At 44.1% G+C, this 26735-nt stretch overlaps 1 protein-coding gene across 2 annotated transcripts; it reads left to right on the top strand.

The window, feature by feature from the left end:
* On the top strand, positions 1-25258 carry LOC130111810 (transient receptor potential cation channel subfamily M member 7-like). 2 transcript variants are annotated; one of them, XM_056279098.1, is made up of 19 exons: positions 1-122; positions 2447-2579; positions 3599-3777; positions 7630-7762; positions 8114-8907; positions 10311-10405; positions 10710-10806; positions 11161-11237; positions 14000-14037; positions 14407-14435; positions 14873-14926; positions 16468-16512; positions 16694-16759; positions 17818-18101; positions 18831-18913; positions 20163-20368; positions 22153-22204; positions 22347-22453; positions 24257-25258. In XM_056279098.1, exons 2-19 carry the CDS (start codon positions 2467-2469, stop codon positions 24367-24369), a joined length of 2565 nt encoding a protein of 854 aa, XP_056135073.1. In that variant the 5' UTR covers positions 1-122; positions 2447-2466; the 3' UTR covers positions 24370-25258. The 2 variants fall into 2 exon arrangements, with proteins under 2 accessions (XP_056135073.1, XP_056135072.1); XM_056279097.1 differs by lacking the exon at positions 1-122 and having other exon boundaries at positions 2259-2579.
* Positions 25259-26735: the final 1477 nt, after the last annotated feature.

Raw genomic sequence — 26735 nt, 5'->3', positions numbered from 1 at the left:
TCGCCTTCGTCCCTGGGAGAACTGTCTATTGTCTCAATATCATTTTCTGGTACGTGCGACTCCTAGATATCCTGGCTGTCAACCAGCAAGCAGGACCATACGTCATGATGATTGCTAAAATGGTGAGTTGCATTCTTTTCAGTCAGGCATACTTTTACGTTGCATTCATTAGACATTTGGTTTCACATTAGCAATTATTGAGTGCTAGCTTTCAGATTGCATGATTCACGCACATGATGTGACCAGGTACTGTAATCCTAAGTAGCAGCATAAGTTTTATTTCAGACCTGCCACCAGTCTTGCCATTAGCAACATAATCATTTGATTTCAGGTTTCTAGTCTGCATCATATTGTGGTTTAAAAAAACAAAAACAAAACAGAATTCATATAATTTGGGGGCGTCCGGGTAGCGTAGTGGTCTATTCCGTTGCCTACCAACATGGGGATCCCGGTTCGAATCCCCGTGTTACCTCCGGCTTGGTCGGGCGTCCCTACAGGCACAATTGGCCGTGTCTGCGGGTGGGAAGCCAGATGTGGGTATGTGTCCTGGTCACTGCACTAGCGCCTCCTCTGGTTGGCCGGAGCACCTGTTCAGGGGGGAGGGGGAACAGTGTGATCCTCCCACGCGCTATGTCCCCCTGGCGAAACGCCTCACTGTCAGGTGACAAGAAGCGGCAGCCGAGGCATGTGGTAGTCTGCAGCCCTCCCTGGCTCAGCAGAGTGGGTGGAGCAGCATTCAGGACGGCTCAGAAGAGTGGGGTGATTGGCCAAATACAATTGAGGAGAAAAGCCCCTCCTCCCCCCCCAAAAAAAAGAATTCATATAATTTACAAGGATCTTAAGGTTTTGGCTATCATGTTGGAATTGTGCCATCGCTCTTAGCATAAACAGACAAAACTATTTCCTAAAAGCTGGGATGAATTGCATAACACCATAAGTACCAAGCGTGAATTTTCCTTTTTGGTAAGTATGTAAAATACAACAATCAAAGCTTTTGTAAAAGGTTTTCAAGACAAAAAGAGTTAAGCGGCTCTGACTGCAGGTGCCTGGAGCAGCCAGTTTGGACGGATGACCATCCAGGAAGTCTCGTATGCAGCAAAACAAACAGAATGAAAGTGGTCCATGGAAGTTTCATGTCCATGCAGGCAGTGATGCCATCTGTCATATTCTTAATCCAGTTTGTGCGACATCTCTTCCAGGTTGCCAACATGTTTTATATTGTGGTAATAATGGCCATTGTCCTGTTGAGCTATGGCGTGCCCAGGAAAGCCATCCTTTACCCACACGAAGAGCCCAGCTGGACGCTGGCCAAAGATGTGGTCTTCCAACCGTACTGGATGATGTACGGGGAAGTGTATGCCTATGAAATCGATGGTAAGGACGATGAGGATGGTAAGGGAGATTATGAGGGTAAGGATTTTTTTATAAAAAGCTTCTCACTATGGCATGGTAGCTGATTTTCACTTAGAGCACACAAAATCAAACCCGCAACAGCCTAATCATGGTTCCCCTCACCCCTCTTCTCTCACGGAAAACAGTTCTGCCAGTGCTAGTCTCTGTGGGCAGAGCGGAGCTTTTTGTTTCATCATAGCATCGAGTGCTCCAGCTCAACAGCAAGTGGTCTGGATAAAAAGCCGCGAATAAATGGTCGTCAGTTGAGTCTGGGGCATTTGAGGCTGAGGTGTAGCAAAACGCCTGGCTGTGCTCGACGACCTGTGTCGGCATCCCAAGGTTTCACGCACTGTTGTAATTCATCACAGTTTATTCCTGTCATTATGAGTGTATTCGAGGAAGGGAGGAAGAGTTGACTTGTCAGATGTTTACCAGACAGTAGTTCTGTTACAGCCAGTACTTAAAAAAAGGGCTACAGCTAAGGAAATACCAACAACACAAAGTTTAGCCAAATCAGACAAGATAGGCTGCAACACAGGAACCAGCTGCTGTTCTATTATGGTAGGATATGAATGCACTTTTTTTGTATTGATACCATGATATCCATCTTCAAAGCTAAAATGCTTCCATTTTCCTGTTGGGTAACATGATTGTAGAAGTGCTACATTCCTCTGTGAATGTCACGTTGAAGCCATGGTAAAACGGCAAAATTCAAAGGCGACCTTTGTCGATAATTCTACCAGAATGTTTGGAAAGCTGTACTTTTCACGTTTTCAGTCGTATTTTACGCTCTTATGTTATCCACAATAAACTTAGCCTGTGCCCATCTCTGCTAAAAATGGCGCTGCCCATCCCAACTTGAAAATTTGGCTCTTCATGTTTACCTTTTAAAATTCAACCTGAGGGTCCACATCAGTTTGGGATACGTATAGGATGAGCGGCAATTGGGAACTGGTCTGGATGATTATACTTACCTTGTGTGGTACGCCATTAGATATTTGTCGAGTGTCGTGGAGGTTGCATCTGTGTGTCATTAGATACCTTCTTTCCACAGTGTGTGCCAACAACAGCGAGATGGCAGTTAAGTCCCTGTGTGCAGCAGGAGTGTGGCTAACTCCTCTCCTACAAGCAGTCTACCTCTTTGTACAGTATATACTAATGGTCAACCTCCTCATCGCCTTCTTCAAGTAAGACCACAGTTTATACTGCTAGCATGCTAGTAAACTATACTATGATCCTGTTGTTTTATGGAGTTTGTTTGGTTGATTGATGTTCATTTGAGACCCTGGGATTGTGCTCTAAAAGGATGAATTAGATGTGGTAGCTTATGTTAAATCAAGAAGTACAGAACTGCACTCAAGGGAAGGCCATGTTAAACTAAATACATTTGACACCAATAAAGATTTCCCTTGGGGGGGGGCATCCAGGTAGCATAGCAGTCTATTCCGTTGCCTACCAACACGGGGGCTCACCTGTTCGAACCCCCGTGTTACCTCCAGCTTGGTCGGGCATCCCTACAGACACAATTGGCCGTGTCTGCGGGTGGGAAGCCGGATGTGGGGGTGTGTCCTGGTTGCTGCACTAGCGCCTCCTCTTGTCAGTCGGGGCGCCTGTTCGGGGGGTAAGGGGAACTGGGGGAATAGCGTGATCCTCTCACACGCTATGTCCCGCTGGAGAAACTCCTCACTGTCAGGTGAAAAGAAGCAGCTGGTGACTATATGTATCAGAGGAGGTATGTGGTAGTCTGCAGCCCTCCCCGACTCAGCAGAGGAGGTGGAGCAGCAACCGGGATGGCTCAGAGAGCGGGGTGATTCGCCAGGTACAATTGGGGAGAAAAGGGGGGGAAATTTAAAAAAATTATTTGTGAACGTTTGTGTGAACATTCCACTGTTGCATCCAAAAATGTTACGATTGAAAATCACTTATAAACTGCATTGACTGTGTATGCCTGTGTATGGCACGTGTAATTCAGTGACATACACTGTTTGGACAGTGGATGTCAAATGCACCACCACTGCTTGAAATGAAATCAGGTAGTTTTGTATTTTTTTTCCAAAGAGATCCTACATCTATATTGTGTTCCCATGCCCCTGCCATTTTCAGCTGAATTCTTTTGTTCTCAAGAAAAGCTCACTGTTGAGTTGGGTCTGAGTAGCAGCACTATTGGGCCAGCACCTCACTTATTCATAATTCTCATCTTTTCCAGTAATGTTTACCTGCAAGTCAAGTCAATTTCTAACCTTGTGTGGAAGTACCAGCGCTACCACTTCATCATGGCCTACCATGAGAAGCCCGTTCTCCCTCCTCCCTTCATCCTCCTCTGCCACATCTACTCTCTCTTCTGCATGTGCCGAAAGAGGAAGAAGGAAAACACCTACGGACCAAGTATGTTAGTTCCCCTGTCTGTGTTTGGCAGAAAACTTTTACACCCTGAATTATCAGAAAAATTATTGCCCCCACCGCCAGTGGTTCTCATTCAGTTTTTAGTGTCTTGATGCATGCTCAATAATCTAGGTAAGGAAATCGCAGGAAGTTAAATCAGTTCATCTGCACACAAGGTTTAGTCGGAGAAATGTTTCATCGCTCGTGTAAGTGACCTCTTCAGTCTCAACTGACTGCAGGTATCCCCACCCTTATAAACAATATTGAAGGGCTGAAGGAGAAATCTGACACACTGCTCCAGCAAATAACATCCCACTTGCCTGGTGCAGTCTTGGAGAGGATCACTGATTTCACCAAGAAAGCTCAACTATCTCAACACCACAAAACCAAAGAAAGGCAGACAAGGAAGTTTCAGAACTTACAGCGACGAACCAACAACACTAGCCAAGCAGATATACTTACCTGGAGACAAAAGACAGAACATCCCACACAAAACGGAACGCAGAACAGATGGATCAAGAATCTGTTGGACAAGGTACTTTCCCAATCAGAGAAGGAGGTCTTAGCCAAAGGACTGAACTTCGCTATGACACCCAAACAACTACCTATAGTTGACCTCATGACATCCACAGAATCAGCCATAAGGAAAAACAAGCTAACGGAAACCGAGGCAGAACAGCTTAGATTAAAGGTATCAGCAGCTCTGTCCAATGCGAAACTCCCTCCTTCAAACCTAACCATGGAGGAAAGGAAAGCCGTGACAGCCCTGAGCAAGGACGAAAACATCACTATCCTTCCAGCAGATAAGGGGAGATGCACGGTTATCCTCAACACAACAGACTACCACGCCAAGATCACGTCATTACTCAGCGACACCGACACCTATGAACCTCTGAGACGCAATCCTACTAGTGGTTACAAGAGGAGAATAATAGAGTACCTACAGAAACTACAGAAAGGAGGAACCATTGATCGGATAAAATACCACAGTCTCTACCCACAAGATAACATTCCATGCATATATGGACTCCCTAAGATCCATAAAGATGGAACCCCCCTCAGGCCCATCGTCAGCAGCATAAACTCGGTCACGTACAACATTGCCAAACATATAGCCAACATCTTGACCCCTTTAGTGGGCAAAACACCTCACCATATCCAAAACCCCATTGATTTCGTGGACAAGGTCCAAGGCGTAAAACTGGAACTGGATGAAACCATGGTACCCTATGACGTGACCTCGTTATTCACCTGCATCCCAACCATGGAGGCTTTGGAAACTGTGAGGCAACATTTGCTACGGGACGACACTCTCCAGAATAGGACCAACCTCTGCCCAGACCAGATTTGCCAACACTGGACCTTTGCCTGAACACTACATTTTTCCAATTCAGGGGCCAGTTTTACAGACAGAAACACAGCTGTGCAATGGGCTCACCAGTATCGCCCATTGTGGCCAACTTATATATGGAAGAGGTAAAACACAGGGCCCTGAACTCCTTCAGAGGAACACCTCCGAGCCACTGGTTCAGATATGTGGACGACACATGGGTCAAAATCCAAACACAACAGGTGTAAGCGTTTACCAAACACATCAACTCAGTGGACAAGAACATTAAGTTCACAAGGGAAGACGTAAAGAACAACAGTTTGCCCTTCTTGGACTGTAACGTCCACATTGGGGTTTACAGGAAACCTACACACACAGACCGATATCTACTTTTTGACTCACACCACCCGCTGGAACACAAACTGAGCGTCATCAGAACTTTGCAACACATAGCTGACAATGTGCCCAGCAGCACTCAGGACCAACGGGAAGAACACAAACACCTGAGGGGAGCTTTAAAAACCTGCGGCTACCCCAGTTGGACCTTTGTGAAAACTGCAACACATTCCAAAAAGACCAACCAGGTGAGCGACGAGGAGAAAAGGAACAGAAGGAAGAGCACAGTCATCCCGTATGTTTCTGGGGTCTCCGAGAAACTCAGGAGAATTTTCAACAAACACCGCATCCTGGTATATTTCAAAACCGCAACACACTCCGACAAAGACTGGTTCATCCAAAAGACTGTGTACCACACACCCGAAAAAGCAATCTGGTGTATGCTGTACAATGCAATGAGGATTGCACTGACCTATACATAGGAGAAACCAAACAACCACTACACAAACGGATGGCCCAACACAGAAGGCCAAACTCCTCAGGAGAAGACTCAGCAGTTTATCTACACCTAAAGGAGAAGACACACTCCTTCGAGGACAGCAACGTACACATTTTGGACAGAGAAGATAGATGGTTTGAAAGAGGTGTGAAGGAAGCCATCTATGTGAAACTGGAAAAACCATCCCCCAACAGAGGAGGAGGTCTGCGACACCACCTATCTCCCACTTACAATTCCATCCTTTCATCTCTACCCAGGAGACTCAAGAAGCCTAGCCTCCAAGAACAACAGTCGGTCACTAACGGCTCCAACGACTCTCATGACCACTGAACAATGAAGTCGAAACTAACACCCCCAACGACCGTCGCTGCTAAACAAATGCAAATCGGCTGGACATCGGAGCACAGGAGAGCCACGCAAATCAATAGCTCCGATAACGATGGGCGCAGCCAAACATCGGTACACAAAAGAGCCACTCATATCTATGGCTCTGTTAGCGACGGGCGTTGGTAAACATCGGATCACAAAGAGCCATGCATATCAATAGCTCTGACAACAACTCCTAGATGATAAATTCTGAGTCTCATCACCGGCCAGTCAGACTAGCTTGGCCTAGTCAGAAAGGCACTAACTGAGGAAGCCTCTTGGATGAGAGGCGAAACGTCTTCACGGATATGTACCAAGTCCAGTTGCACTTGATTCAACTCCTTTGGATAACCATGACCTGGATGAATGAGAACCTTCACAGACTTATAAACAATACAGTTGCCTAACGACCGAACCAACAATCAGTTTCATATTCAAATTTTCCGTGACCATTAACTAGAGTTACAATGGCCATGTGTGCTACTCATAGAGGATTGGGGAATAGTTGCAATCACAGTACTGTAAGATGTTTGGTTTCCCCGATGTACAAGTCATGGCATGTCAAACAAACGCTGGCCAAGAGGATGGCACAACACACGAGCTAACGTGTCAGGCCAGGACTCTGCAGTCTACACGCATCTACAGGCCAGTGGCCACTCTTTCAAGGATGAGGATGTGCACATCCTTGATAGGGAGGAACGCTGGGTTGAACAGGAGTCAAAGAGGCCATGTATGTGAAGAGGGAATGACCATCCCTGAACCGAGGGGGTGGGGAAAGAGTACATCTGTCGCCATCTTACAGTGCTGTGACTGCAAACATTCCCCAATCCTCTGTGAATAATACACATGGCCATTGTAACTCTAGTTAATGGTCACGGCAATTTGCATATGAAACTGATCGTTGGTTCGGTCGTTATGCCACCTTACAGTTTATAAAGGTGGGGATACCTGCAGTCAGTTGACACTGAAGAAGTCACTTAGATGAGTGATGAAACATATCTGTCAATAAACGTTGTGTCCAGATGAACTAATTCAACTTTCTGTGATTCAAGTTTTAAGTTAACAAAAACAATTTTTGGTTGATTGGTGACATATTTCACATTTGATGCATGAGTTAGATAAAGTAAAAAAAAAAAAAAGACAAGGAGGCTTCTGCATGACACACATAATATGGCATTTTTATTTTTTACATCAGTTGGAGTTCATCTGCAAATCTTGTATTTTCCATTGGCTCTTTTTAATCACCTTACTACTGGTTCAACAAGTCTGTTTTGCATATAAGCTGCTTATTTGTGTAACTCATCTTTGATCCCATCTCCTGCAGAGCTGTTTCTGACAGAAGAGGACCAAAAGAAGCTACATGATTTTGAGGAGCAGTGCGTGGAGACCTACTTCCATGAGAAAGAGGATCAGTTTCATTCGGGGAGCGAAGAGCGTATACGCCTTACCTCAGACAGGTGAGTTTGTAATTGCATTTTTCCAAAGCAAGGTACAAAGTACTAATTAAAGGCAAATAAACAATACATACAGCATTGTAGATGTAGTGAATTTAAATAAGTACCAAGCACTGAGACAAGATTAACCAATGAATTGGTGTTTTGCAGTATACAGTATGCAACTTTAACATTACCCAATCTTGGTTAGAGTTTAATGTTTTCAAAATGAGTTTTCAAGATCAGTTATGTCACTTATTTCCGATCAAATTATAATTTTGAAAATCTTGAAAATGCTTTAAAAGTAGAAAGTTTCAACATTTTCTGGTGTGCTGAGCTCTGGAAAACTAAGGCCACCGTTTTCTGTACACCTAGGGTTGAGACCATGTGTGTCCAGCTGAAGGAAGTTGGGAACAAGGTCAACTTTATCAAGCGCTCATTGCACACGCTGGACTCCCAGATTGGACACCTCCAGGACCTCTCTGCTCTGACTGTGGACACCCTGAAGGCCCTGACTGCCCAGAGGGCATCGGAGGCCAGCAAGGTTCACAATCAGATCACCCGGGAACTCAGCCTCTCCAAGAATGTGGTCCCTAGCCTGGGCCCTGCCACAGACACTGGCCCTCATTCCAAATCCTCTGTGCTAGGCAAACGTAGTGTGGGGCCCTTCTTTGGCTCTTCTTTTCCCAAGGTCGGGGGTAACATGGCAGATTCTCTCTTTGGCTTTGGTGCAGGGGGAGGGCCTGGGCCAGAGAGTAGCAGGAGAGCAGGGCTCGGCCTAGGAACTGGGCTGGGGCAGGACCCCAACCCAACTCTGAGTCCAGAGAGGAAGGGGGTGGTCGGGCTGGGACATCTTGCTGCAGAGGCTGGCTCCTTGGGCAGCGCCAATGCCAGTGCCTTCATCCCCAGTGCCATGGCTTTCACCCCCCCGGAGCTGCGTCTTCGAGGCCACTCCTTCACCCAGAGGCAGCTGACCCGTCCACAGGAGTCGGGCCTCACCGACTCCCCCTCTAGTCTGCCCAACGTTCCCTCTCCTGGGGCTCAGTTCTACGTCAGCAGCACCCCCTCCCAGCCCAGTGGCTCCAGCCACCCAGAACTCACCTTAGCTGGGCCATACCAACACCCCATCCCCCCAGACAGCACCAATGTAGAGTTTGGGGCATTTGTTGGTAAGTATAAGAGTGAGGGTGAACGTAAAGTCGATGAGAAGAAAATGGAGGAGGATGAGAACTATGCGTGTGTGTATCCCACTGTTGTCATTGTTTCCAAGCATTCAGGCTCTGCTCACTCTGCCTGCTTACCTGCTTGCACTGAGAAGCCTAAGCGCACTGAATGGTTAGAGAATGGGGAGAAAGAAGTACATGGGGGGTATGTGAACAAAGCATTTTGCGATGATGAGGAAAGGCCAGTAAGGGGCTCTCTTTGTGGCCATGGTAGAGATGATGAAGTCCCATTGGCCCTTGAGCCTGCCTCTGAGATGATCTCATCACCGATTGACACCCACAAGCACAGATCCCCACCAGGTATCCCGGCCCCTGCTGTAGCACCTAGGCCACCCCATAGGCGAAGAAGCAGAGAAGGGATTATGGCGGGACCGGTGGCTCCACCAAAGGCCTTCAGTCAGGGGCAGTGTGTGTCAGAAGCCCCCCTAAACAAGAAGAACGCAGCCAGAGAGCCGAGCGGGACCAGAGGTTTGAGTTTCAGTGTTAGCCTTAGTTCAGGGCTGCAATTGCTTGGTGCTTGGGCCTATTTATTCCTCAGATCAGGTTCCCTGTTTTCTTTCTTCTTCTTCTGATCTCTGCTTCTGTGGGTCATTTTTTTTGTTTTCGATCTGTTATGCTGGCTGGTGGTTTGGTGATTCCCAAGTACGACATAACCCAAGCATGAATGATTGGTTGGTTGCGGTTTTACTGCCCTAAGTATGATTGGTTATACATGTGTTCGACAGGTGGAGGTGAGAGAAGTGAGTCAGAGGGACTGAACTATGCATGTTATTATATCAAGCAAATGGCGCAAACACAGTTAAAATACATTGGATTTGCCTGTCTTTTTCTTTATGCCATTATTGATGTATAGAGAAACTGGGTGATTTTTTTTTCAGATTAACAAAAAGGGGTGGTTTGCAGAGAAAACTGTATGAAGTCTTTATTTTCAAATAGGTTTTGACCTGCTTAGGACACCACATGGGTGAGTTACTGAATGTGGAAAACAAGTACCAGTAAGTATGAGGTAAAATTGGACATTTACCACAAACTAATTTAAAATTTATGATTAAATATTGTCCAAGCTCTCCCTAAGCCCCCAATCCCCACCCTTCCCGTGCTCAATACAGAATAAAACAAGTACTGAGAATTAGTCAAAATATTCAACTGGGTTTGGTTATAAACACATAAACTGAATTTTCTCCAAACATTTTACTCTAAAATGAATGTCTGAAGAAGGGGGTTACTTTTTTAAAAATTTGGACAAGACCTCCCTCTTCCGAGGCCTTTCATTCCTCTTAAGACCTCTAAATGTTTGTAGACCATTCTAGTCACTTGGTGACCTGACGGTGTTTTCTTGGGTCACGCAGGACATAAAGACAGCCCGGACCTCCAGCACTCTTCGCCCAAAGAGATCTCCACTTCCAGCAGACAGCACAGCCCAGCATCACAGAACAGACAGCAGGTGCTCGAGTGTTTCTTTGCACACCCGTGTGTGTGTTTGTGTATTAATTTATTTTAGGAGCCTGAGCGAGGATTTGTTTTTCCTCCCTTTTTATCGAAGCTGTCGTCATTGAGATGGATGTCTCATAAGTGACTCTTCTCCAGAGTGTCTCCATAATCAATTGAACTGCCAGCAAAACCCCATCAGTTTACCTAGATTTTGATTAACACTTGCCGAAATTGTGCCAAATGCGCCATAGCTCACTGTTCTCTAAACTGTTGACCATCTCACTCCTGCCACTGTTTTTTATTTGTTATTACCACAGGGGCATCCTGATACTCATGGTCAAATCAGGGCAGTCAACTCATACGCTGGCTTTACAGAGTTTGACAGAAACCCCGCCTTCCTCCATCCTGACTCCAGTAAGTTAACATCCTGCAAACTATCCATCTCCTAGCTGACAGTCATTCAGCAACTGAGAGTTTGGTTTTTGTTCCTTTGAAACAAGTTAAAAAAGGAGTGCCTGTAACTGTTCTCCCCAAAATCATTGGACATTACTTTTTGCTTTGGGGGGCTTTCGGATTTTTCAGGGACCCTGCTTGATTTTGAACAGCGTTGTGCCCAGTATTACTGTTTATTAATTAAGTACTTTCACCCTTGTTGGACATCATCGTTACGGCTCTAGAATGTAACCATCATCCTTAATGATTTTCATTTATTCAAAAGCCAAATGTTGACACATTGACACATATTGGATGTTTCTTGTGCATCTTTAGCTCTGGCTAAAAAAGACAAGAGCAGAGTGTCGGCTGAAGACATCGTTGTCAATGAAGACCCAAGGGCTTCTGTATTGGTAAGAACAGTGATGTGTGCGCGTGTTTTCTGTCTGATCTCTGACAGGGCTGGACGATTAACCGACTTTCAATTACGATTTTGGCTTCCCACGATCATAAAAACGAGATAATCGAAGTAAAACGATTATAATACCACATCCCGCGGCATGTAGGCCAGTTTTAGGTTGTGCTGTAAATGCAACGCACCTGTCTTTTCCAGCTAGTTGTGTGCCCCGCCCCTCCTCTTAAGCTCAAACAGTTTCACTTTTCCTGTCCGTGTTAAGAGGTCGGAGGGGTGGCGTGCGTTTTTCGGTCTTCGAGTGAAACAACGTTTAGAAGATGGCAGAAAGGCGGCCTCTGCTGGAGAAGAAAGGTAAAACCAATTCAGTCGTCTGGAAGCATTTTGGTTTCGAGGAGTCGGACTTGGAACAGACTAAAATAGTGTGCAAGATTTGTCACCCGGTCGTGTCTGCACCCCAAAGCAACACGACCAATTTGTTTAATCACCTGAAGTCCACTCACAACGTGGTCTATGATGAAGTTATAAAGGATCGAAAGACACAAAAAAGTAAAAGCTCGTCGATTTCAGCCAGTGCCACCGCAACACAGGTCTTCTATTTAAGAGAGACTGACATGCCCTTTACGAACACATTTTTTAACATTGGGAGTTTGAATCATAACCGAAAATAGGTGTGGTTATATGAATTCAAAGCTATTGGCTACTGTCTTCCTGGGTGGGTGGGGCTCGGTACCGCTCGTCACTTGTTATTTACAAAAAATGTCTGATAGCGAGAGGGAGATCTTCTGCGAGGATTACAGTTTCAAGGAGGAGGATTCGGTGATACAAATAACTGTTAGATAGTTATTTAGATAAATAGATAGATAGACAGATAGATATATTGATAGCAATACGTCGTAGCAAGATCGATAATAAAGTCTCAGCAAAATAGCACAAACTCGAGCCAAGTAGCTAGCAGGAGGGGGTGAAAGAACGGCTTCTCCGTGGTTTTAAAGCATCACGCTATGGACACACCCTATATGCAAATTGACTGGTGTCTACGTATCTACCGGCACATTTGGCATTGGACACCATCTATGGTCAATCACAGATCTTAATCGTGTGGCCGCAGACACGCTGTTTTGGAAACTGAAGTTCTCCGTGGTCCCATTCCAACTCGGAACATAGCCTGTCAATACGAATTTTCAGATTTTGATGTCAGTATCACTTTAAGGACACTCTCTACAATGCCACCACATATCCCACCAGCTCCCGGAGACATCGAGAGATAACAGATGCTGTAACATTCATGCTAGTGAACTAGTGAACACTTTGGACAAGCGTTACGTGTTGCCATCGCGTAAACATTTCAGCAGAGTTGCACTGCCCACCCTGTATGATAAATGTCGTGCTGAAGCTGCAGAAGATGTCTCTACAGCAGGGTATTTTGCCACCACAACAGATTTATGGTCAAGCCGCACCATGGAGCCATATATAAGCCTCACGTTGCATTACATCGATGCAGAATTCACCATGAAGACGAATGAAATGTCTCCAAACTGCATTTTTCCCTGAAGACCACACAGGGATGAACATCGCCGATGGTCTGAGGCAAGCGACGGCTAAAGGAGGAGAACCTCGTGTGCATTACTACTGACAATGCCTCAAACGCTTTTTAGCTTTTGAGTCCTACCTCCAGGCAGGGTCACTGGACACTGAGGCCGACCCACTGGAGTGGTGGAAAGCATTACAGAAACTCTACCCATGGTTCTCCAAACTGTCTAGGAAATATCTCTGCATCCCAGCCACAAGTGCCTCATCAGAGAGGGTTTTTAGCACAGGTGGAAATGTTGTCACCTGCCTACGCTCATCACTAAAGCCAGACCAAGTGAACAGACTGGTGTAGCTAGCCAAAAACCTGTAAGAGGTTGCAGGGGGCAGATTGCAGGGAGCTGGGGTGAGGGAGTATGGGACTACGTGGCTAGTACTTTTTTTTAATTTTATTTTATTTTTTTAAACTTTTGGCAGGGTTTTTTTTTTTGTTTTTTTTTTGGCTGTCAGTAGTGGTTTTTGCCTGTTGTAATACACATTTTAGCCACAGGAGTGGCTTCAACTACTACCTCAAAATATTTCAACATGTTAACAGTTTTAACATACTGATTATACTGCTGCTTGTTTTGTAGTTTGCACTAGGTTTTGCAGGGGGCCGGGATAGAGGTATGGGACTGGGTGGCTACAACTTTTTTGTTAAAAAAAAAAAGCCTTAGCAGCCAGGTGATTTTTTTGGGGGGGGGGGGGGTGCTCAATGTGTGTTATTAGTGTTTCTTGGAATACTCATTTTGGCCACAAGTGCGCCACTACCTGAAATTATAGTTTACATGTTAACAGTTTTAATATTGATACTGATTATAACAAAGCGTGTTAAGTAGTTTTTGCAGTAGGTTGTGGCTATGAGTGCACTAAAAGCATAGTTGGTGATATTTATTTTTATTTGTTGTTTTTACTTACTTTTATTATGTTTTAATTATTATTATATTTTTTACTTGATTTTCATTTATTTCTTGTTTTTCAGTTCAATTATATTTTAAGTTCAAAGTCATCGTGTTTTAATGGTTCAATAAACGCATATGTTTTCAAATCAATGAATAATCGTGTTTAATAATCGGGATTTCAATACCAATCAAAATAATCGTGATTATGATTTTTGCCATAATCGTCCAGCCCAAATCTCTAATACCCTACCTCTGTAATTTAATGATTGTTTTTGTTTACTTTCTCCTCTAGGAGATGGTCCAAGTCAAGTCAGCCCATGCCGGCAGCCTGTAAGTGTCTTGCTTCTCATCAGCAACACACATGCACAATTCAAATCCAAAAGGACACAGCAGCTACATAATGCCACACTCGTTCTCCATAGCAGCTTCTAGACAGGGGTGGGAATTAGAGTGAATTATATCTGATGTGTTTTGCAAGACTGCTGTGCCATTTTTTTTGCCACTCACACAATCAAAATCCAGGGACACACAAAGCGACACACATTGCAAATACACAGCTCTTGTGTTGCAAAGCTTTACCTTGGCTTATATGTAGAAGTGTGATCTAGATTCGAGATGGAGCTGTACTAAATGTTATTTGTATAATAGGGTTTTTAATTCTAATGTCTGAAGGACTTTTTCCTTCTCTCTCTCTTTTAGAAGAGCCCCTGGAGATGATGCTCTCAATGGTAGGGGGGTAGTGGTTTCACTCACCTGGTCTGTCTGCTTGGTTTAAGGTTGTCAGTCTCTCTCTGTCTAACTCAACCTGTCCCAACAGCATTAACCTGACCACCACCTTCAGCTTCAACCTACCTGTCTTCCCATCACATCCATCACATTTCGTGTCTCTGCATTTCCACATTTCCCAACTGTTAAATTATCGTCAAAGCCTTGCAAATGGTTGACATTTCCATAAAACTTTTCCCCCTGCTTTGGTGCCCATGCATTTCTGCCATGGTTCGAAATATTATCTGTGGTTTGGTGTCTGTTGCTGTATAAAGCCCTGTGTTGTTCTATTGAAAAAAAATTAAATTCAGATAAGATTCAACAGGAAAGAAACATGGTATTACACTGGTAAAATGTATTATGTCTGCGTGGTTATGGATTTTTCTTTCTATGGTTACAGCTCCAGCTTGTCTTTACACCTCACGACATGCCCATCTGGGTGCCAGGAAAGACTGTAAGTAACCACAGAGCTCGGAAACATCTTTTCGGGAAAGCTCATCCCAGGAAGGACGTTGAGACCCTAGTAGTTCAGTGTTTCCTGATAGGATAGCAATCACCTGAGGTCAACCAGAAATCAGGCCTGAGCCTAAAAAATATTATATATATATTTATATATATATATAAAAAATATATTTCATGTGTGTTTTAATCACTCTGGTGCCAGATAGATGGGGGTTCTTTTTTCACATACGACAATGCAGTAAAAGTACAAACCTTTTTCAAATTTGAAAGAAAGTATTCAACAGTCAATTTCAATATGCATCGGAATAATCATAATTCCAAGGCATAGCGGACTATGCCATTGCCTACCTACACGGAGATTGCCGGTTCAAATCCCCGTGTTACCTCCAGCTTGGTCGGGCGTCCCTACAGACACAATTGGCAGTGTCTGCGGGTGGGAAGCGGGACGTGGGTATGTGTCCTGGTCGTTGCACTAGCGCCTCCTCTGGTCGGTCGGGGCGCCTGTTTGGGTGGGAGGGGAAACTGGGGGGAATAGCATGATCCTCCCACGCGTTACGTCCCCCTGGCGAAACTCCTCACCGTCAGGTGAAAGGAAACGGCTGGCGACTCCACATGTATCGGAGGAGGCATGTGGTAGTCTCCAGTCCTCCCCGGCTTGGCAGAGGGAGTTGGAGCAGCAACAGGACGGCTCAGAAGAGGGGGGTAATTAGCCAGATACAATTGGGGAGAAAAGGGGGGGGGGGATAAAAAAAACTTAATTACTAGTGAATTAGTAATGATCAAGATGTCACTTTAGTATGGGGAACATATTCTAAGTAACAAAAACTTAATTTAGAGTAATTTAACACTATTAACACTTGGAGTTTTGTGTTTTGTTATGTAAGAACAGACCATATTCATTAAGTGTTAGTAAGGGAGAATAACTCTTCTTGTGGTATTACCACCTTATAAAGTCCATACTAAGCAAAGCATATTGAGATGGTACTACTAATAAGCAATAATTCTGAGGTTATAGAGGGAAAACTCATAGTTAATGGCTTACTGGTTGTATAATAAGGCCATGCAGAATAAGGCATTAATGAGTACGTAATAATGACCAATTAAGAGCCAATATGTTGCTAATTTGCATGCTAATAAGCACCTAATTAATGGTGACTATGTTCCCCATACTAAAGTGTTACCAAAAAATGTAATTCCAGGTGGTAAAACTGAATCCCTAAAAGCTAAAATTTACAGTTTCAAACCTCTCACTCCCTCAAGATACAGGGCTTGTAGGGGCCATTGAACAGACTCATAATTTGTGCAATGGGCAGTTGCAGGGCTGTCAGATGGAATCTGTTGAATAGGCTTTGCTGTTACACAATGTCCCAGAGCCATCTACTGGCTGGTGCTATAATAGGTTGGGGTATTCACGGGGTATTCGCCACTTGGTTGAATTCAGAGTTCTGACACTAAGCCGTTCTATTAGGTTCCTCAACTGTCATCAAATAACTGAATGTGTTTTACTGATCACTTCTTTGCTTTGCCACGCAGCCATAGGCTCGCCATTTAAGCCCATGGAAAACTACCAGTATTCAGGTGAGTTTAGCCCTTTTTGTATTACAATAGAGACATTTAAACTAGTAGTCATGAGTGATAATCACAGCATCTAGAAAAATTAAAATTCCCATTTTAATCATAATTATGCAGCCCAACAAAGCTGTTTAGTCCCCTGCTACAGTAGTATGTTGACCCATGTGTGTGTGTGTCCCCACTGTAGCTGTGGAGCGTAATAACTTGATGAGGCTTTCCCAGAGTATCCCTTTCACCCCTGTGCCCCCTAGAGGTAAGACTTGGTTAGATTTGGGATGGTGGTTGGGTGAGATTGGTGGTCTCTTTAATAATAATAATGGATTACATTTATGTAGCGCTTTATCTAGACGCCCAAAACGCTTAATTAATCTTTAATTAATTAATCTTTCATGCCCGTAGCCTACATGTTAGACACTTTTCCATGTGTTTACATTGTTAAACGTCGCTGGACAATTTCTGCTTAAAGCGTATTAAAGAATAAAGAAAATGCCACTTAAAAATGCAATGTTTTCTTGGGACAACTCGTGTCAGAATACCCATGACTTGGTGTATTTGAGTTGTCACTGAAAAGACGGACAGATAATGGCCACTCTTCTGACTACTGAAACGTCTCTGACCTCTGGCAGTTAGAGAATGAGGAAGTAGGAGCCAGTTAAGGGAGACCAGCTGGTTTCTCCACCGTCTCTCTGCTGCCCACACCTGATATGTTGTTTTGATTAACAACGCTTGAATTCCCCTGTTTACACTGATGGGTGTGTTGGCAGGACAACCCTCGTTCAAGTATATAACTGAACAAAGGCCACTGATGAACCAACTTTTGAAATTAGCCATGTCTGCAGCAATATTCTGGGGCCATCTTTCTGTTGCACATATGAGTTGCCCAGGGTAAGAGTATATGATAAATGCCATCATAAACACTTGTGATTCAGTGCCTGCAAATCTTTGTAGCAGTGGCCATCTCACTTTGGGAATAATACGAATTTTATAGCGACGGCAAATATTCAAAACCACCATTTCTAAGCGCTATAGAACAGGCAATAACAGGGTACTAGTGGTTTCTTTTTTGGGAGGGGGGGTATTTTAAAGCAGTCCCCTGCACACACTCCCTGGTCTTTGTAGCCATCTGCACTCTCCTACCATTGCAGAGTAGGGAAGACATGGGAGAGAAAGAAGAGGGCTTTCATTTCAGGCCAACCAGATCATATGTGGTTTTTAGAAGCAGGAGTTTTAACCGCTGTTCCTGGGTACAGCAAAGGCCCAGCTGTCAGCTGATCTAATGCTCATCTGCTGTTTGTGTGTACATCCTTTCAGGAGAACCGGTGACTCTATACCGCCTGGAGGAAAGCTCCCCCAACACCATCAACAACAGCATGTCTTCCTGGGCCCAGCAGGGTCTCTGTGCCAAAATAGAGTTCCTCAGCAAGGAGGAGATGGGTGGGGGGCTGAGGAGGGCCCTCAAGGTGCTCTGCACTTGGTCTGAGTATGACATCCTGAAGCCAGGACACCTGTACATAGTCAAGTCCTTCCTCCCTGAGGTGGTCCAGACTTGGCAGAGCATCTACAAAGAAGACACTGTGCTGCACCTTTGTCTCAGGGTACAGAACAAACAAACATACACATGTGCATGTACACAATGAGGAGCCTTACCCTTTTTCTAAGTGATCTCATCTACCTGTACACAGGTTATGATTTTACTATCACTTACTGTTTAAAAAGGACAGAATTTTGCCTTGAATGTTAAACAAAGGTTGTGGTTATGTTTACGCATCATGGCCAAAGTGTTTCCTCTTCCTTATTTGCAGGATGCATAAACTGTGACTCCCTCTGTTGCCCTGCAAACCTTTATTAACAGCACAGCACACCTTTACTAAAGCTGACATTTGAAGAACATTCAATAACCAGATTTTCTGCAAACAGCTGTCAGTGTGTGAATAATGGTAGCACTTCTTGTTTGTCGCAATTAAGTAGAAAAAGAAATAGCTGTCATTGACGGGCTGCTGGTGGATAAATAGCCTCAGAGTACTTGGTGCATTGGAGTTAGTTGACTGTATCGTTTATGGAAAACCAGTCACAGTAGAATTGTGTCAAATTTAAAAGCAATGAAACTATAAAAAATACCTTTCAAAGTCTTTATTTAACAGGAATTCATGTTGCTCATCTTATCCATTCACACCACAATCACAGTAGATCACAGTCCTTTATTCAGGCGTTAACAGTGCATTACCACAGGCCGTACTATGACATGACCTCATCGATAGAGGCGGAGTGCAAACCATAAATTTTTGTTGACCGACCGGGTTGGGTATCTGTCCTTGTCGTTACAGGAAATTCAACAGCAGCGAGCGGCTCAGAAGCTGACATTTGCCTTCAACCAAATCAGGCCGAAGACAATCCCCTATTCTCCTAGGTAAATACAAAAGCTGCAGATCAACCATTACATTGCATACCATGTGCAGACATTGCTTCCAAATGGCTTTACAGAACACATCCCCTGACTGGCAACAAAGTTCACATTCAAATCAGATAAGATTGTTGTTAGCAATACGTTTTTGTCCCCAGTTGCAACCTTTTTAGATCACTTAATCACTGTCGGTGGCTGAGTATGACTGGTAAATTCCAGCATTAACTGTCAGGTGTTTTGATGGGTTGCAGATGCATCCCTTAGGTGAAAATAGTAGTTTTTCAAAAATGAAATGTGGGAGAAAAAAAATAATTTGACAAATTGAAGTTTGTAAAGTTTTGTTTTTTTAACTAACTTGGCCCATAAAAGACCACGTGACACCCCCCCCCCATCCGTAGTGTAAGTAAAAGTACAAAATTATCAAAACCGGCCTCAAATTATTTCATTTAACAGCATTTTTATTTTAAGATATTTTTGTATGTTTTTCACTAATATGTGTTTTTTTTAATTTTCATTTCATTGTTTTTCTACAGTGTTAGTGGATAGTATCATTATAACTGAGTCACTTATAAAATGTACATGTGATAAAAAGCAGTTATCACCACACAGGCATTGACACACTAATGGGGTCAACTGTCCAAAGTAACAGGGAGTGCTGAAGAGAGTGCGGGCAGGGTGGGGAAGAGTGTCAGGAGGGATTTGTGACAGAAGGGTACCAGCTAGAGTTAAAGGGAAGGTTTACAAGATGGTAGTGAGACCAGCTATGTTATATGGTTTGGAGACAGTGGCACTGACGAAAAGACGGGAGGCGGAGCTGGAGGTGGCAGAGTTGAAGATGCTAAGGTTTTCATTGGGAGTGACGAAGGAGGACAGGATTAGGAACGATTATATTAGAGGGACAGCTCAGGTTGGATGGTTTGGAGACAAAGCAAGAGAGGCAAGATTGAGATGGCTTGGATTGTGTGGAGGAGAGATGCTGGGTATAATGGGGGAAGGATGCTGAATATGGAGCTGCCAGGGAAGAGGAAGGCCAAAGAGGAGGTTTATGGATGTGAGGGAGGACATGCAAGTGGCTGGTATGACAGAGCAAGATGTAAAGGACAGGAAGAAATGGAAACAGATGATCTGCTGTGGCGACCCCTACTGGGAGCAGCCAAAAGTAGTAGTACTAGTAGTAGGCATTGACGCAATAAGCCAGTCTAAAACACGTTTTCCACCAGTTTCTCCTTAAAGTCACATGTCAATCTGTTTGCAGGTTTCTGGAGGTGTTTTTGCTTTACTGTCATTCTGCTGGCCAGTGGTTCGCTATAGAGGAGTGCATCACTGGGGAGTTCAGGAAGTTCAACAACAACAATGGAGATGAGATCGTCCCCACCAACCTGCTGGAGGAGACCATGTTGGCTTTCAGCCACTGGACCTATGAGTATACCCGGGGAGAGCTGCTAGTACTCGACCTGCAAGGTAATAACTTACCACTGACCGCTGGATCTGTTCTCATCTGATGACATGACTCACAGTGGCTTGTTGACAGTTTATTGAAATCCAATCTCATACAACTGTTCAGAACACCATGACCACTTATTGCACAGTAGTAAGAGTTGCAGGGATTGACACTGGTGCAGAGACAACTTGACAACCTCAAGTTTGACAATAAAAACATGTACCATGTGCAACAGGATCATGCACACAAATTAAAAAGTCATTACACATCTTGGAGAGGGAAAGCTTAGGAGGCCTTTTTGCATTTGTTTTGGTCATTGTTTCTAAAACGCAAGGCCATGATGCAATTGGGTTGGAGGCCTCATCTGGCAGGTGTCTACCTGAGGAGCAATTAGTACTGTACACTGATCAGCCAAAACATTAAAACCACTGACAGGTAAGTGAATAACATTGATTATCTCATTACAGTGGCAGCTGTCAAGGGGTGGGATATATTAGGCAGCAAGTGAACAGTCAGTTCTTGAAGTTGATGTGTTGGAAGCAGGGAAAATGGGCAACCATAAGGATCTGAGTGACTTTGGAAAGGGCCAAATTGCGATGACTAGACGACCGGGTCAGAGCATCTCCAAAACGGCAGGTCTTGTGAGGTGTTCCGGGTATGTAGTGGTCAGTACCTACCAAAAGTGGTCCAAGGAAGGACAACCGGTGAACCAGCCCAAAACTCAATGATGCACATGAGGAGCAAAGGCTAGCCCATCTGGTCTGATCCCACAGAAGAGCTACTGTAGCTCAAATTGCTGAAAAAGTTAATGCTGGCTATGATAAACAGGTGTCAGGACACACAGTGCATCACAGCTTGCTGCATATAGGGCTGCATAGCCGCAGACCGGTCAGAGTGCCCATGATGACCCCTGTCCACAACCAAAAGCACCTATAATGGACACGTGAGCGTCAGAGTTAGACCATGAAGCAATGGAAGAAGGTGGCCTGGTCCAATGAATCACATTTTCTTTCACATCATCATGTGGACAGCCGGGTGAGTGTGCATTGTTTACCTGGGGAAGAGATGGCACCAACATGGACTATAGGAAGAAGGCAAGCCAGCGGAAGGAAGTGTGATGCTCTAGGCAATGTTCTGCTGGGAAACTTTGAGTGCTGGCATTCATGTGGATTTTACTTTGACACGTACAACCTACATTGTTGCAGACCAGGTACACCCCTTCATGGCAACGGTATTCTCTGATGGTAGTGGCCTCTTTCAGCAGGATAATGTGCCCTGCCACACTGCAAAAATTGTTCAGGAATGGTATGAGGAACATGACAAAAAGTTCAAGGTGTTGCCTTGTTCTCCACATTCCCCAGATCTCATTCTAATTGAGCATCTGTGGGATGAGCTGGAAAAACAAATCTGATCCATGGAGGCCCCACCTCGCAACTTACAGGACTTAAAGGATCTGCTGCTAACATCTTGGTGCCAGATACCAGAGGACACCTTCAGAGGTCTTGCGGAGTCCATGTCTCCACGGTTCAGAGCTGTTTTGGTGGCAGGAGGGGGACCTACATAATATTAGGCAGGTGGTTTTAATGTTTTGGCTGATCGGTTTATATTAACATCGGCTTTCCCTGGTCACAGTAAAGCAAAGAAGTTATAGTAAGCTTGTCGGAAGATGGAGTTGTGCTATCTAACCCCAAAAACGACTGGTTTTAAATGTCCAGGATTTGCGTGTTTGGCAACAGTAAATCTAAGCTGTTCCAACGGTTGATATCTTTGAATCTGTGTGGTGACTGCAGTGTTGTTTCTGTAGGAGTTGGTGAAATCCTGACTGATCCATCCGTTATAAAGAGTGGAGAGAAGGGGTAAGTACCATTTCTGAGGCTCTCAACAAGTTGGTCAGCGCTTTTTGACTTATTTAAATTCTAATGAGAAATTTTATCAAATTTTACTTTCCCTGCTTCCTACTACTGTACAACTTAAATTACTGCTGTGTTACCTGTGTAGGTCATATGATATGATATTTGGACCTGCCAACCTGGGAGATGACGCCATAAGGAACTTTCGTACAAAACACCACTGCAATTCCTGCTGTCGGAAGCTCAAACTTCCAGGTAAAAGATCTTCCACAGCTGCTGTTCAACTAGCTTTTTTTTTGTAAACTGACAAACCAGCTGATGCTGACATATTCAGTAGGATACATTGCAGTTGGGGGCGGCATGATGGTGCCGTGGTTAGCGCGGTCACCTCACAGCAAGAAGGTCCTGGGTTCGAGCCCCGGGGTAGTCCAACCTTGGGGGTTGCCTCGGTTCGTCCTCTGTGTGGAGTTTGCATGCTCTCCCCGTGTCTGTGCGAGTTTCCTCCCACAGTCCAAAGGCATGTAGGTCAGGTGAATTGGCCATACTAAATTGTCCCTAGGTATGAATGTGTGTGTGCCCTGTGATGGCCTGGCAGCCTGTCTCCCCCCCTGCCGCCCAATGACTGCTGGGATAGGCTCCAGCGACCCTGAGAGCAGGATAAACGGTTCAGATAATGGATGGCCATTGCCAGGACCGGTCCTATGCTATTCTGGGCCGGGGAGCAACCACCGCTCACCCCCCCCCCCCAAAATGATGCTGTAATATCCAGCTGTTTTGACCTTCTGCATGATTTTTTCCAACACTGCCTCAGCTAGGAGTCCAATGAACTCATTTTGAATGTTTTTGCTGAGGTAGTGGGTAGTCTTGGAATGATTGAGATGTCATGCTATGGCGCATCATATTTGGCCAAAAATTCCACAAGCTTAAGAAGTTTACCGTTGTTTTCTTGGTAAAGGCGATTGACACTTCCTCTAAATGCAAAGTTTTGTAATGCAAGAACATTATGCAATCCAAAATTCTGCTAAGCACTTAGAAAAATTCTCAAGATGAGAATGATAATTCACGTGTTCAGTCAGTCTCGTTGATAACTTGACCCAGTTTGAAAAACCAGTAGTGAAGATCCCTTTGTCAGTTCCAAACAACTTACAACAGAAACAGAAGACGGCATTGGCAGACTTTGAGTAGACTAACCATGGCCGAGGTACTTTTAGGGCACCGACTGTCCTGGTGTGAAACGACGGCCATCCGTTTTAGGGAAATCGGTCACCTGCAGTGGTTTATTTCTGACTATGTCATCATCATGCATTCTGTCTGGCCACTGTGCAGGATCAAATAAGTCAAACTCACACTCCCCATCACTTTCGTGACTTCCCTCTTCCTCGACAGATTCTCAGTGGTCGTTTGCATTGTCGATAGCAGTGGAGGTGCTAGCACAAGCGCCACGGTCGCTGCCCGCTCCGGTATCCTCTGCTGCTGAGTTAGCACATGTGGTGGATGTGCTAGCTTCATTGCTATCCACAGTATCCTCCAAGTGTTCTGCTGCCCGAACGTTAAGCCAAGCACCGTATACCTTCTTTGCATTTTCTACCTTACGTTTCTGTAATTTTCTTTTCTTACAATCATTTTTTTGGTTAGTAGAACCGAATTTCACGTCTTCACCATAGGCTATACTAACGCATGGGGGAGGGGGATGACGACATAACTTTTCATACATTTTTGAAAATAAATCGTTATCAGCCAATAGGGAAACTGCCAGGAGGAGCAACATACAGGGCGGCCTCTTTGCACTGCTGAGACACACAATTAACAATCACTGCACTTACAGCAGAATCAGCGCAGAAAGTTTTTTTATTCTGGGCCCGTTAATACCCCCGCAGAACCGGCCCTGGCCATTGCAGTACACAAGCACCCTGGCTGCCATTTACTTCCAGTTTAGTTTTGTTCTATTTGCACACAGGTAAAACAGGAGCAAAGTTGTTGGAAAAAATGAAAAACTTTCACTGTGTGGAATTGAATTTTATTACCAACCCATCTCGTCTCCCTCATTACGTCTTTCAGATCTTAAGCGGAACGATTACACACCAGATAAGGTAACATTTCCACAGGAGGACCCTTTCGACCCAGGCAATGAGTACAAGGAGTCCCGCCAATCAATGAGGCTGATGCTGTGATCTCTCCTGACCCAGGGAAAAGGACAGGAGGGGGGTTGCTGCTATGGCTTATTCAGTCAAAGCCACGGACAAGGTAGTTGTGGCAAACGTCACATCCAGTCAACTGGAAGGAAACATGCCCATGTTCCCTCAGAAGCCAATGCATGTACGCTGTGTAACTTTTTTTTTCTTCCCCCAGTCCTACCAAATGTTCTGTCAAACACAAATCAGTTAGTGACCATTTTTTTTACTGTGTAAGTTTGAACAAACATTTTTAAAGATATTTTCTACAAGTTTATATGTTGAGTGTGGTTTAAAACAAATGCACACACATAAATATATATATATCAATAGGTACAATATCACTGCAGAGGGTTGAGTATTTATTATGAATTATGAGAAGATGCCTTGTTTTAAAAATTAAAGAGGAAATGATTAAGTGCATTGTTTGTCTCTGATACAGCTGGCTCGGAAGAAAGCCAGCCCAGGTGCACACACTTCGACTTTTCACAGTATGTCACTAGATCATTTTTTATAAATGTATAGACATGATTCATTACTCATTTGTTTTTTGTTCATATTTAAAGAAAAGATATTCATTAATTTTAAAATCTCATTAAATATGGGCAGATTGCAATGCAACTTTTGCAGTAAAATGTATGTAATTTTGTTTTAAACTCTGAACCTGTGTCCACCAAAAATTGGTCGTTTTTAATGTTACAAAGGTACTATTGCGATATCTTTGTCATCAACTATTGTATGAGCAAATTACAATCTAGTGTATCTTATAGATACTGATATCTGGCACGAGCTGAACAAATTAAGATATTTTATGCAGGGGAACTGAAAAAGTAAGGGTATTACTGTATACATTTTGTACTATATATCATTTTAAACAAATAAAATCTTACAAAAGATAAGTTTGCCCGTTCATCCCCTTTTTTTCCCCCCCAATTCTAATTGCTTGGTCAATGCTTAGCTATTTTTTGCACATTATGTTTAAAGGCAGTGGAAATGGGTTAAAATGAGAAGCAAAGTGACTCAGTGTGGGCTTTGAACTAAAAACAAAAATGCCCTGTCTTAAAGGTGTAAAGACAATACATGACTACCAGAAACCCTTAATGTGCTTTTCTTAAAAAAAAAATCTAGTTAACAGATGGAATATCTGGTTTTTGAGTAGCATTTCTTCGACATATTGATAAATGAATGAAGCCTTTGTATTAAGCTGTAAAACAAGGTCAGATTGATGGCCTGAAACTGCCAAGTAAAGTCCACATGTTGGAAGGACCGGTTTGGTGTGTGAGATGGCAGCTGATGGCAAACTCCCCTCTGTTCAGCTGCCAAAAACAGCCAATTTAGAGCATTCAGAGCCTGCAAATGGACCATGCTTTTTCTATTTTTCTCATCACTGTCGCTGCCTGATCATGTTTTTCCACGTTCCATCTCAGATGAGTTAGGTGGAAAATACTCATCCGTGTCTAAACTCGAACAAAACAAATGTGCTTTCACAGGCCTACATGCTGGTCTAAGTGTATGAAAGTCAATGCAGGGTTTTAAAAAGTTGATTTGAAAGTCAGAAGGTCATTTTTCCCTTTATAACACCCATTATGGGGAGGGGGGTCCAGTTTGTTTTTGTTCAGCCAAGATAGGCTCCCTTGGTGTGTCTGTTTTGATTTGGGACTTCCTGTTTTGACGAGTTTCGTTCTTTGGCTTAACCTTGATTTTTTTCCCCATAAACTTCATCAGTAAGGCCTGGTTAAATTAGAGACAGTAAACAATATAATGTCTGTTGCAATCCAATTCTCACGGAGACAATGATTTCAAATGAGATCGTATGAGAGCAGAGACACGAGCAGTCCTCCAGCATTAAATCCATAGCCCACCATGAGGGAAATACACACACGTCACCACCCGCCTTCACGGCGGTTGTGATAACAGAGGCGGAGGCCGCTTCCGGGAAACGTGCAACGTTCTAAACACAAGTTAATTTCCCAGAAATCCTTTGAATGGGACATGCAACCTCTTTCTTTCCACAACTCCTACAACGTCTTGGTGAAATAGTTCGCAATCAAACTTAAAAAGACTTATTTGTCAGATCATGGCAAAGTGCCTCCTTGAGTAGCCAGTGTCCCGTTCTGTATCGCAGGTGCAATATAAGCAGGGACCTACACAGATGGGGTCTATCTGTGTAGGTCCCTGCTTATATTAGACTCAAGCACCTGACCTTTTGCCCTCTGACCAGATAAGTGCTCTTTTTGAAAGACATTTTTAAAAAATGTGGCCCATGGCATCAATTCTCAATTAAAAGCATGTAATAATGCCTGAAAATTGCATTTGAGTAATTCTGAGAGACCGCACTCTGTGACCCTCACCCACCCCCTCCCTCT

This window comes from Lampris incognitus, chromosome 4, assembly GCF_029633865.1.
Source record: "Lampris incognitus isolate fLamInc1 chromosome 4, fLamInc1.hap2, whole genome shotgun sequence".
NCBI classification, from domain to species: domain Eukaryota; kingdom Metazoa; phylum Chordata; class Actinopteri; order Lampriformes; family Lampridae; genus Lampris; species Lampris incognitus.
This window is presented reverse-complemented; position numbering and strand designations above follow the sequence as displayed.

Coding starts and splice junctions, on each gene's coding strand:
- LOC130111810 (XM_056279097.1), top strand. CDS start 2,326: ATGAGCGGCAATTGGGAACTGGTCTGGATGATTATACTTACCTTGTGT. Junction 18,102..18,830: donor TGCTGCACCTTTGTCTCAGG/GTACAGAACAAA, acceptor TTGTCGTTACAG/GAAATTCAACAGCAGCGAGC. Junction 22,205..22,346: donor ATAAAGAGTGGAGAGAAGGG/GTAAGTACCATT, acceptor TTACCTGTGTAG/GTCATATGATATGATATTTG.